The sequence below is a fragment of the Argentina silus genome, assembly GCF_951799395.1.
Source record: "Argentina silus genome assembly, chromosome: 7".
NCBI classification, from domain to species: domain Eukaryota; kingdom Metazoa; phylum Chordata; class Actinopteri; order Argentiniformes; family Argentinidae; genus Argentina; species Argentina silus.
This window is the reverse complement of record NC_139661.1, coordinates 18,188,573-18,201,993: the sequence shown is the minus strand read 5'-3', so window position 1 is coordinate 18,201,993 and position 13,421 is coordinate 18,188,573. Positions and strand designations below refer to the sequence as shown.

General features: G+C 46.7%; 1 protein-coding gene across 1 annotated transcript in view; it reads left to right on the top strand.

The window, feature by feature from the left end:
- Positions 1 to 13,096, top strand: part of rtn4r (reticulon 4 receptor) — a 32,695-nt gene extending 19,599 nt beyond the window's left edge. Inside the window, exon 2 of the mRNA XM_083674077.1 lies at positions 11,070 to 13,096. Coding sequence (XP_083530203.1) covers positions 11,070 to 12,487 — 1,418 coding nt within the window. The 3' untranslated portion in view covers positions 12,488 to 13,096. The remainder of the gene's footprint in view (positions 1 to 11,069) is intronic.
- Positions 13,097 to 13,421: the final 325 nt, after the last annotated feature.

Here is a 13,421-nt window from a genome sequence, read left to right as displayed (position 1 = left end):
AAAGAACTCCAGGGCAAGCCGAATTGTAGATTAATAGAGATGAGTCACCATTTCAGTAAGGGTAACCACAAGGATTGTGCAAAATGATAAGAGATATTCAACTGTTCATAATCATTATGCATTTAGCCTATGCCGGGCATCAGCCAAGATTCAAACTCCACTGTTCCTAATCACAGCAAAAGGCACAGGATTAGCCAGTGGAGGTACAGTCAAGGTCTTGCCCAAGCTGTTAATTGAGCTCTTATCTTAGCCCAAGGGGTAATGCCATTAATCATAACTTGCTTGTCGAGCTCTGTTTTGTGTAGAGGCATATTATGAAAGGGATTTGAAAGTACAGTGTGTTTTATTTGTTTAATAGGCAAAGTAGCATACAGTACATTTTCAAAGTAGCATACATTTGCATCCCATGCCTAGAATATATAGGATTCCACACCCCATATTCCCTGGCCATATTCCCCCCAGCCTCCCCTGAGCGACTGCTATTTTCAGCCACACTGTAGAATGGCATTGTGATTCATTGTGGATCTTGAGATAAGCTTACCCAGTATCTCTCCCTATTCCAGATTCCTCACTAAGCTGTTTAAAAAATTTAAAAAATTTAAAATAAATATGAATGTACTGTTTAACTGTACATTACAATGCCCCCCTGATGGTCATTAAGAAAGGAGGTTTTCACAAGGGGGTAAAATTAGCTCTTTGAGTGAGTCTCAATTCATGCAGAACTTTAATTGCTCGCCAGCGAAGGGAACCCTGAGAAAGCTCTAAAACTTGAGTGTTCACATCAGTGCTGCTTGTAAATTAGCCTGACAGCGGCTGGTGGTGGTGGCGGTGGAGATGATGAGTGGAGTGGGGAGTGGTGAGGTGCGGTGTTACGAGCTCAGCAGAATGATGGAAATCCCTCTCGTCAGGTGATGCTGCTCAGGTGATAAGGCGGACCGCCTTTGTAAGCAGAATGCAGAGCCTCAGAGGTTTGTTTATGAGGGGAGATCAAGTCAGCTTTGTTGTTCTCCCAGCCTCGGCTGGTACAGGACTCATATCGCATGCGAGCGCTCATTCATGCGTTTGCCTGCATGCCGCTAATGCTCCCCCAAACAGCAATTTATGCAGGGGCACACCTCTTTCCTAAGCACTCTAAAGTCTCTAATGTTTTGTCCTTACAACACACAAAGCTGTCAAATGCTGAGGACGCGTGTCGGTTCTGTACTCGTACATGTGATCCCATTGAACTGTACTGAGAGTTGGGTTCTCACCAACTGGGCCACGGCAGACCAAGAGTGCCATTTAAAGCACTGAGTAGGCCTGTATAATTCAGACACACAGGCCCATTAGTGCAACCGCTGAAAATGGCATTCATTTCACAGCAAACCAAGATCTTGCCGGGGATGCTCCCGGGGAAAGAACAGCTGAAGGAAGCAGTTTAAAAATACCAGATTGTTTTTCTCCAGGGGCAAAGTGACTCATTAAGCAACCACTAAAGCAGGAAGTGTTTTCAGCTGGGTCGTCCAACAGCGCACTGGTGCATAGATTACACTGGCATGGCTACGGCACTAGTGTGTTTGAACGGGGGAGGGGGTGGGGGGCGGGGTGGGGGGCGGGGGGGGGGGGGCTCTGACACGTTTATCCTCCCGCCTCATCTTGCTGGGGCTTGTTCAGCAGACGCCACTTGCAACAAGCCGAGGTGTGTCGGCAGATAGGCCGACCGGTCCCATCGCTCAGATCCTCCGCCGACACCACCGGCGCCTGCCTGCGATTGGATCCCTCCCAGCTTTTATCAGATAACCATGACTCCCTCGAACCTCACCCCCCTCCATCGCCCCTCACTGCCCCCCTTCCTATCTCCCAGAATGCAGACCTGGGGGCATGGAGGGGCGTCCTCCCGTCCTCCTCAGTACCCCACGATAAAGAGCAGGGTTGATGGCTTCCCAGCATGGGTGTATTGAGGGCCAGGACTCAACCTTTCCAATGAAAAGGTGACTGGACCATGGAGGGCTCTGATGTAAAGAACTCCCCTTATCAGGGTGACAGAAAGGAGGCAGAGGAGATAGCAGAGTCGAGGTGAAAGTCACATCTGTGCTGTGCTGGGCTGGGCCTCGCTGTCCTTCTCTATATCTCTTTCTCTCTATCTCCCCGTCTCTCTATCTCTCTCCCCTTCCCTCCATCCCTCCCTCCCTAGCCATAGCTCCTTTGCAGAAAATCCATTCTCCTGCGGCAGGGTGCTTTGTCTGCGCGGGGCGCGGCTACACAGAGGGAAGTGGTAAATAATGCAGATGGCCCTTCCCTCTTTATTCTTCCAGGAGGAGAGCGCTCGCTATGAGAGTCCCTCTGAAGTAGGCTCATTAAACCAGCCTAGGTCTGACTTTTTCACTTCTTTCTATTTCAATGGGGGAGTGGGAAGTGACCCTCTCAACCAAAAATAATTCCCAGCCTCAAAGTGCTCGTTGCAAGGGGCCATTACACTGTCTCTTACCAAAAAGAAAAAGGGAGTCACCCCCTCTTCCTCCTCCAAAGTGCCCCCCTGAGCCATGCTGTGATGGACTGTGGAGATGTCGGGTCCTGTAGAAGTCCCCACCTCTCGTTCCCTCGTTCCCTCGCCCCCCACGCCCCCGGTGCAAACGGGGGCTTGTTCCCAGATCGCAGGGCAGCTTGGTGCTTTGCCGTGTAATTGCTGGCTTACAGCACTGACAGCAGAAAACATCAAAAAAGGGAACAGATGGCCCTGACGTCCGCATCCTCCTCTGGAAGGGATTCAGAGCTGGCTGATTGAATTCAAGTTTGGGACTTAAAGCCTGTGCCTTCTTGCCTATCTGACTGTCATATCGCCTGGCATGAAGAGCAGGATTTCTCCCAACAAGTCCCTCTATTTACCAATGTTCCTCCCTCTCTTTTTTGTATTTTACATTATTTACATAAACTCCAGAAATGCTACAGCAGATGATGAGAATTTGTTCCAGAGATGTTTATAATGCTATTCTCCCGAATATGCTCAGGCACACGAGGTGGTCTGTCTTCTTTCACTCCTCCTCAAAACTATAGAGAGTTGATCCGGTAATGATGAACCCAATTTTGATGCTAAACATCTCAAGTCACGTATTTCACAGTATGTATCCTCAGGGTCTAAGCAGAGGGCATAGAATGAATCACAGATATGCAGAGGCAGTAAAGATATGAGAATGCATGCCCCCATGATGTCAAATATCCACCCACACACACACACCAGTATGGAAGAATCCGCAAATGGGATTTCCAGTCACTAAGCAGTAAATGTATCCATTTGACATTGCTCCAGTGTTTTGAAAGAGAGAAGAAAAGTAAGCAAAGGAGAACACTGCTCCCGTTTCAGTGCAGAACAGCAGAAGTAGGCTCGAGTTGGCCTTAATGCGTTAGCTTGCAGGAGCTGACTTCAGAGACGAAAAGAGGAAGAGGTTGTTTTAATTTTTTTTCAGGTCAGTGTCCCTCCAGGGTGCCTAAGCATCAAAAATAGACAGATCTTTGAGAATCTGGTCAGAATTAGTTAAAACTGCTCAATGACGGGGCTTATACGCAAGAGGCTTATCCACAACTCTCTAGAGAGACTCCCCCGGATCCATGTCCCTTTTGTGATTGTTTGGGAGGGTTTGCAGTCAGGGTGTGTGTGTTACTAGAGTTATAGCTTCCCATTAACGATGAGTCATGCTGTGATTCAAGGTGCAAATTCATATTTACACTCATCATGGTTAATGGGTGGTTAATAAATGTAGCTTGAGATGCTATTTGAGGAACCGCTGTGGGCACGTTGATTGAGCGTGTTGTAAAACTGAATTGAGGAATGACATTTTGCATACATACTGAGGTGCTAAGCCAGTGAATGTCTCACACCATAACACTAGCAGTCAGTATGTTAACAACAGCTCTCTACCCCCCCCCCCCCCCCCCCCCCCGCCCACTCTCTCTCTCTCACACACACACACACACACACACACACACACACACACACACACAAACATGCGCACACGCACACGCACACACACACACACACACACACACACACACACACACACACACACACACACACACACACACACACCTCAGTAACATATTACTTACTCTTAGAGCTGCACTGTTTATCTGCCCCATTTGTCTTCATTCCTTTGTGTGCCTGTCCATTAACCTCTTAACCAACCAGCACGTCCCTTACTGCCCCGACTGTCGTGTTACAGACAGCGGCCGCGGCACACAGTGGTCGCATTGTACAGCGTGTCAGAGACTCCCCTCTTAGCATGCGATGTGAACAGCGTGTCATTTGCATGATGCAGGTGCCACGGTGCCTGGAGGGTGAGGTGCCACACGCACATAATGTAGCAGGTTAATCTGTCAGTGGTGAGATGCAAGGACAGAATGATCATTCTGCTTTTACTGCATTGCAGACTTTTAAGTTGAATAAATCCAGTTGAAACCAGCTGCTTAGCTAGTGGGCTGGGAATAGACACATTCTTTGAAGTAAACCTTGTGCTTTTGTTTCAGATGAAAGAGATGTGTACATCATTCATTTCCCTCCTGACATGTGTTCTGTAGGTTGGAATGGCAAATGCTTGTGGAGTCTTCGGGGTTATTTATCATATGAAACTCGTGTGTGTGTGTGTGTGTGTGTGTGTGTGTCTGTCTGTCTGTCTGTCTGTCTGTCTGTCTGTCTGTCTGTCTGTCTGTCTGTCTGTTGCGTGTGTACTTTCAAGTCATTGACATGACTAAGTTCAAGTAAGGCCTCTCACTGTGGTTGAAGTTTACTTCGTTGAACTACTTTAGTTACTGTACTGGCTACATGTTAGGGCTACCACAGAGCTTCCTCTCCTTGCTGATGAGCATGATGTCGTTAGCTCAAGCACACCTTTTGGGGCCTCCCCCAATCTCTCTGAGTTTGAGATGATTGTGGATGACATGTGCCGCTTGTCTGCCTAGTCAGCGCACCACTCCGCCAAGTGCTAGATTGCAAAACTAGAGGAGACACAGACAGGTTAGGTGACACATTAAGGCTATAAGAGAGACGTCAATAGTAGTTTGTCTCGCAAAGCATTCAGAGACAGATTTTTTACACCAACGTCCCAGAAACGGTTTAGCAGTACAATCTGTTTCATTTTCAAATCAGAAAATGGTCTGTATGTGTCAGAATAAGGTGTTGCAAGGTCAAGTTGAGCTGAAGTTGAGCTGCAGATTTCGTTTGGAGGACTAGAAGAGTTAGAGATTTTAAATCTTCTCAGCTTCCCTCTGCTGCAACATTCCATCTCAGGCAATTCTCCAAACGTCTTAGCATACAATCCTCTGAAATGGATCACTTAAGGACTGGCTGGGATTTAGTGTAGAGGTCGAGAGTAAGAGCTTGTTTGATATATTTTCCTCAAATTGTAACTCACTGCAAACAGAGTTCATCTCAACTTCTCTTGTTGACAAGCAGAACAAGTGCCAGTATGAAAAGGTCTGTGCCGAAACACTGGAATTTAATGGTAATGAAGCTGTCAGATGGATGTAGAGTGGATAATGATAGAAGTCTCCACATGGGCTTTTCAGTAAAAGAAAGAATAAAAAAGAAAGAAAGAAAGAAAGAAAGAAAGAAAGAAAGAAAGAAAGAAAGAAAGAAAGAGTGAATAGACCACTTTCATTGGGCAAAAAAAAAAATTTTTTAAATAGTTTCCGACTGCAGAACCAAAACATCTCGGACACAAAACATGACGGCACTCACACCTCAGATGCCCAAAACTAATATTCGCAACTCGTACAGTACCTCGATGTGTGGGGATGTCAGCGAATGTTGTCGCTCTCTCCCGCAATGAGACACTTCACACAAGGAGGTGTTAGCATCGCTCGCGCTATAATCCAACACTAATGGAGGCGCGGCGGTCTGATAATACAGCAGTGAATCATTACGCCTCATTCTCTTTTATATCAGGGTAATGCATTCTCTCACCCTGAGGGCTGGCAACCTCACCCAATTTCAAATTGAGCTTTATTGCTAATAAAAGAACCCCAAATGCGTGACGGTGATTCAGTTTTGGCTGGCAAGGAGGGGCATCTTTTTTTTTTAATTGCCTCAGATGTAGAGGTTTCATCCACATCATAATTAATCGGGGTCTCCCACAGAAGAGGAACAACACCTGTGCTATCATCCCCTTGTGAGGCAGATGATGATGCATTTCACATCTGGCATCCGCACCGAATAGCTTTCTGAGCTGTCTGCATATCTAAGCTACTGTACTGCGCACTGTAAAGAGAAGGAGGAGAGTGTAGTCTGTACAGAGATCTGCTATTGGCTAGATCACATGATATAAACCAAAGTAGGGCACTCTCACTTATGCTCCTCTGTGATTTGAAGAGTGCATTTGGACGCCCCCACACACACTCTCTCAGTTGATGCCTACATTATTTTCAGCTCACATTACTTGCATTATGCATTCTACACAGATTCATGTGCAGAATGGCCATGTCCGTGCTCGGAGGTGACTGGAGTAGGGTTGGATGCAGGCCATCGTAGACAACCTCGCAGAGACATCAAACGCCTTTTTATTAAATCTTCCACCTGACCATCGTGTGCTGCAGCAGGACTGAAGGCAGATTGGCAGTTATGCAATAGGATGAGGTGGCTTCAGTTTTCATCCGTATCTGTTCTCATGGCATGAAGCCATTGAACTTCAAATCACCCCTGAACTTTTGTCACAAGCTTCGGAAGTGTGGTATTGTTGTCATCGCGCCTTGTTGGTTTGTGTCTGGGGTGGCACATAACCCTCTGACGAATGACAACTTATATCAACCTTAAATCTAAATGCACTGCTTTTGTGGTGTACACACTCTGGCATTGTTTTGACAACTCTCTCACTCTTACTTACCCACCCCACACACACACACACACACACACACACACACACACACACTACTGTTGCTCCCTTCCTTCTTTCTTTTTTCCCTGGCGACCTCCGGTTCCCTTCGTTATTCATGAGCCATCTGCTTGGATGAGTGCTGTGTCAGATGTGTGTCAGACAGGACCTCATCTGTCCCCCTCCTCGTCTGCTAATTGTGTCCTCGTCGGCATGCTGATACCACGGACACCCAGCAACACAAGCTGCAGCGGAGGGACTCCCACCCTGAAGCTGACTAGTCACACCACGCTCCACTCCATCCTGTCCTAAATACCCTGTGTGATCAAATGCACACATATGCATTTAAGATAAGTGCATCTGTTCCAGCACATGCGATGACAGGCCAACCTTTCGCACGCCGTCAATCATATCACACTGGGACAAGTGAATTTCCCTGGATAGAGTTTATGTGTTTAGAGTCAACTATGGAGGCTGACAGCCGGGACGAGTTTTTACATATGCTTTATTACTCTGTATAGACAGTCATTTGAGATTAGAGCAACTTTCACAGTGCATTGAGAGCATGCCAGGACACTGACAGGGAAACTAATTCACTGAATTTCAACAGTGTTAGAATGTAGTAAAACACATTTAGTACTGTGCAGCCTAACATACACAGGTCTACATTAAGAACTGTGTGGAATTAAGTGAATTCCACACGTCACAATAATGTACGACTGAAGAAAGAGGCCACACCATCCCCAGAGACCCACTGTGATTTACTGTACGAAGACAGAGAGAGAGAGAGAGAGAGAGAGAGAGAGAGAGAGAGCGAGAGAGAGAGAGAGAGAGAGAGAGAGAGAGCAAGAGAGAGAGAGAGAGAGCGAGAGAGAAAGAGATCCCCTCGACTCCAGAAATCCTGAGACCCACTGTGATTTACTGTACGAAGACAGAGAGAGAGAGAGAGAGAGAGAGAGAGAGAGAGAGAGAGAGAGAAAGAGAGAGAGAGAGAGAGAGAAAGAGATCCCCTCGACTCACAGCTAAGGGATATAACTGTCATGTTAGCTATTCTCGCCCAATCCAGGCCCTTTCAAAGTAAAGCCCCCATGATAAATTGCAGACCCCCAGGATCCCGTGTCCCTACATGCCCTCTTGTGTTCTCAGGGCCCTGGGTTGAGACGCCTCTCTATCACGCTGAGACAAAGGAGCGGATGGAGTCCTAATAGCGCTCTCCTAGCCCTCCGCCTTGCCAGGGACACATGCAAATGAATAGGGAGTCAGGCTTGTCATGCACCGCTGCGCCAGCAAACAGAACTGGCTGCTCCCACTCGTTCTCCCCCCCCCCCCCCACCCATACTATTGTCTTGAGTGTTCTCCCCCCCCCCCACCACCCATACTATTGTCTTGAGTGTTCTCCACCACCCATACTATTGTCTTGAGTGTTCTCCCCATTGTTGCCATCTATTGTCTTTTTATTTTGCTCCTGAAATATTTCAATTACACTCGCGAGGATGACTATCCTTGATGTCTGCCGTTCGTCAGCGCTCGGCTTTGTTAGCCAGCCGTATCTGTTCACCCTCCTTTTGTGAGTACAAGTGCTTGTCATACAAGAGTCTAAGTCAATGTGCTTGAAGCAGGGCTGAGGACGCCGATCATGTCAGCTGGTAGGAGACGAAGAGGGTCTAGCATCCTCTTAGTGAAGATTGAATGGAGATTGTCATTGTGAAAAAAATAGAGTTTTCATGACAAGTGCCAGAGTCTGAAACACTAGTAATAGGGATTATTGGCGGTGTTTGGGGTTGTGTTTTGACAGAGCAGATATGGAAGATTAAGTGCCGAAACCAAAGCTGGCACAACAAGATAAAAAATGAATTGCTTTCCACGCTACATTTTGTGATTTCTCGATATGAGGGCACCAATACAATGACAATGTCAAATGCGAGCACAAAGTCACTGAAGTTACAAGCATCATTGACACCAGTATGTTAATACTGTCATTTAGATTTGAATCGAGGTGAGCAGAGAGAGATAAGAGAGTTTGTTAGGCAGATCAACACGGGGAGCATACGCCTACATCAGAGGTCATGTTCTGAGAAGATCCAACTCCCAGTGGTTGAAGGTGAGAGGACTACTATGAAGTCACTCATATACTATGAGGACTACTATGAAGTCACGTCATATTTTAAGAAAAAAAGAAAAAAACAGTAGAGGAAGTAAGAGCTTTGATGATGGATGAGTACGCACAGTGAAAACTAGGTGCACAAGGTCAAGATACCGAGGCACATGGCTGTAGATTCATTATATGGGTTGACAGCACTGATGGTGAGGCAGTTGACGTGGTGCTATATTAAGAACAAGTTAGTGGGCAAAAAACCTGATGACATTCGAGTTGCTTCTACTGTCATTCATAAGATGCTAACGAAGACAAGGAACATTATGCCGAGAGCTCGGAAACCCAGCTCCAACATGCAAGGAGTGGGTGGAAATAGCCTGTTAATGAATAGAAGAAAAAAAAGTATGATGCAGCGGAGGAGATACATGAAGCGTGCTCTGCGGTAAAATATTGCTATTGTTAGGCAGGCAGAGCTGGAGGAAAAGTGCTGCGATGCAGAAAGGGTGGAAAGTCTTGACAGCTTTCCGGTGGCAGAGTCTGACGGCTGAAGAGGGAGATTGGAGGGAAAGTGCAGCAGAGGGCTGCTGTCAGGCCACACCAGAGCTCTGTTTAACAAGGTCCAGGAATGAGCAGCACAATAACACAGTGCAGGGGAATGCGGGGATGAGGGAGGAAGGAGAGAGGGAGGGAGGGAGGGAGGGAGGGCTCGGGTGAAAATTCATGCATTTTCCAGTTTTTCACTATACCTGTCATGCCAGAGAATCTGGGATCCGTCTCAAACCCTTGGCTGCTCGGATAGGAAATCCTCACTTAGGAGAGGGGCTGAGGAGGATTCACAGAGATTTGGAGAATATCTGCTGCCTCTTGACATGGCATATTGGTTTTGGAATCCGCTGTGACACTTTGACACCTCGATCTCCCTTTGACGAATTGGTAAAGCGTTAATAGTCCTTGTTTGGATGTTCCATGATTCGCGATAACACCCTTGTATAATGAATGGAAAATTGCTTCACGTGTAAAAAAAAAAAAACCCCGATGTCATACCACCATCCATGGCATAGCGTAGATCGTCTGACGAAAGCTAGCACAGCGTGTGCCTTTTTTTTTTTTTTTAACACGTATGCCTCGCGGGCAAAGACACACATTCACATGTATCTTTCAAGCCTTGCCTCAGAGATGTACCATTTCCACTATCTTATCTTCTTCACGCTGAACTCAAAATGGACTTCAGTCATGGCTGCCCAGCTGAGCTCCCAGGGGATCCCTTGCCACTTTCTCCACCCTGGAAAAACCACCAGCAAAGATCCCAGCCAGGCATGAAAGGCCCCAACACGCTTATCACCTCGCGACGGGCTAAATGTCAGACCTCAGAAAGGCTGGAGTGCCATTAGTTCCATTCGCCCTATTAGCGCTGGCTAATTCCGCATAAAAGCCACCCACCCATATTTAATGAGTCAGCTTCACCTTCTCTATCGCTGAGGTCTTCATGCTTGCGTTGGCATTACGGAGGAAATGGGTCCCAAGGCGCAAATAGCCACCAATGGTTTTCTCTTTAAAGACGCTCTGCATCACTAGCAAAGGGGGAGCTCCCTTGTCAGAGGGCAGATCTTCTGTGTTATGCTGAACAACAGGGTATTACTTTCTGTAAATGCAAAGAATGCATAGGCTAGTTTGAGTGAAGGAAAAAGCATTTTATGTAATACTGTAAGTTACAGGATTTCTACAAAGGCATTGGGGCAACATAGTGTAAAGTGTGACTGAAAAGGGTATCTGAAATTGTGTTGAAAGGTGTGTTGGACATTTCCCAATATGTGAGGAATGTCAAAGTTCTCTTGAAATTACATCAGAAAATTCGGGCATAATGCAAATTAATTCAAAGATATCCTTTGAAATGTTCAAGTTGCTTTCCAACTGTGACTTTTGAAAGATAACAGTTTGGCTTCTTTGAATACAGATTTTCCATCACTTGCACCTTATTGAATGAAATGGCTGTTTATAATGACAATTACAATATCATTACCACAGTATGTTGTGTTATTTAAACAACATTTGAAGTTTTAAAAATGAAGACCATAATCATTGTAGTCATAAATTATGTATTTTGATCACTTATCTCTTCTCCTCTGTCTCTCTAGGGGGTCGACTCCTGTTCCTGGTGGTGTGGCTAAACCTGGTGCCTCAGGCAGAGGGTTGCCCGGCCAAATGTGTGTGCTACAGTGAGCCGCGGCCCACAGTGGCCTGCCAACAGCAAGGACTGTTCTCAATCCCCACTGAGATCCCTGTGCGGAGCCAACGGATATTCCTCCAGAGCAACAAGCTGACTGTGGTGCGCTCCACCAGTTTCAGCTCCTGCCACAACCTTACCGTCCTCTGGCTCTACTCTAACAACATCAGCCACATCGAGGCTGGGGCCTTCTATGGCATGGAGAGGCTGGAGGAGTTGGACATTGGGGATAACAGCAACCTGCGCATAATCAGCCCCACGGCCTTTCGCGGCCTTGCCAAGCTGCACACCCTACACCTGCACAGGTGCGGCTTGTCGGAGCTCCCTGTGGGGGCGTTCCGGGGATTGTTCTCCCTACAGTACCTTTACCTGCAGGACAATAACCTGCTGGCCCTGCACGACGACACTTTCCTGGACCTGGCCAACCTCACCTATCTCTTCCTGCACAACAACAAGATCAAGACTGTATCGGACCACATGCTGCGTGGTCTGATCAGCCTGGACCGCCTGCTGCTACACCAGAACCGGGTCATCTATGTCCAGCCAAGGGCTTTCACTGACCTGGGCAAGCTGACCACTCTGTTTCTCTTCTATAACAACCTGACCGTGTTGACAGGTGAGACTATGGACCCGCTGGTGTCTCTCCAGTATCTGCGTCTGAATGGGAACCAGTGGATCTGTGACTGTCGGGCCAGGACCCTGTGGGACTGGTTCAAACGCTTCAAAGGCTCAAGCTCCGAGCTGGAGTGCAACGTCCCTGCTGACCTGGCAGGGAAGGACTTGAAGCGGCTTAAAGGCAACGACCTAGAGGGGTGTGTGGAAACCTCACCTCAAATTCAGACCAGTCTCTTCAGCTCCAAGACACGGTCAGGAAAATTCCCTTCCACAGAAAATCCTCTGCCAGAGGCCATTCCCAGGTGTTGTCTTCCAGATAATGAAAAGTCCTCTATCCTCTCTGACAAAGCCATTGCCGACCCCTCATCCTACAACAGCCGCCAGATCACCAACAACCCCCTCAAGGAGAAGGAGAACATATCCAAGACCAAATTTAGGGAGCTGGAACGAACGAAAAACGAGACCCGAAACAAGCAGAGTCTCAATGGCGGCCCATTGGGGACCTTGTCCAACAACCTAGACCAGTCTTTGGACAACCTAAATCCTGACCTGATGGACAACCTGGAACCATCTACAGCCCCATCCAGAAAGAAAAAGAAGTGCTCCAAAAAGCCCAAGTCGGACACTCACTGTCTCAAGGGCCATGGACCTACAATGCAAGCGCTGAGCTTACTCTTCATGCCCATGGTCTGGTTCTCGTTGGCCATGTCTTAGGACTTTGGGATCACATGCTGAAGGCTGGAGAGATTGTTAATGCTCATGACGATGTTACAGAATCTGCAGCGACCTCTCATTAACAGGCAGAGACTGAAAAGCAGGATGTCAGGTTGACCCCGCCAGGGGTAAGGACTAACAATAATAAAGAAGTTAGAATACATTTAACAAAATGGATGCCTTTACAGAACACGTCAGATCTAATGTATATAATAACTTGGTGCCCAACTTGTTTGTTCTGTATGTACTTAACTGTACCGTGTCTAAGCTACACTTTGGAGACTCTCCTTCCTTTTCCCTATCAAAAGCTTTTACTGCAAAGACAGTGACTGCTGAGACAGACCACTGAAAAAGAAAAAATAAGAAATCAGAGCGCCGAACGCACACGAAGAATGTTTTGGGTCTGTTTGTTGAAAAAGAGAGAGATTTTCATTTGCCATTATTTATTCGGAAAGTGATGCATTTGTTGAGTACTGTTATCGTTTTTTTTAAATGTTTATAAGTACTTCAGTAAAGACAAATGTTATTCTCCCCCAATTTGAGTTATGTTTTCATCACAGTATGGGTACGGATAGCATTTGCTAAAAGAATGCTGTCTAATTGTCTAACACAGAGATTGCAATGGAATCATAGATATGCATTTTATTTTACTTGTGTACAAGTATGAATATATTATGAATAAAAGTTCTCCTTTCGTAGAGCTGGTGTGTTGTTTTTAGGCATTGGAGGATACAGCAGCTGTCAAGTGTGACATTGTGACTACACAGATTTCGGAATTACAGAATTCACCATCATCACACAACCACACTCTTGACCCATAGTTGGCTTAAGCAGACTGATGTGCACTAGTGGTTGTACTAGTGGCTGCACTAGTGGTTGTACTAGTGGCTGCACTAGTGGCTGCACTAGTGGTTGCACATTCCCAAACATACTG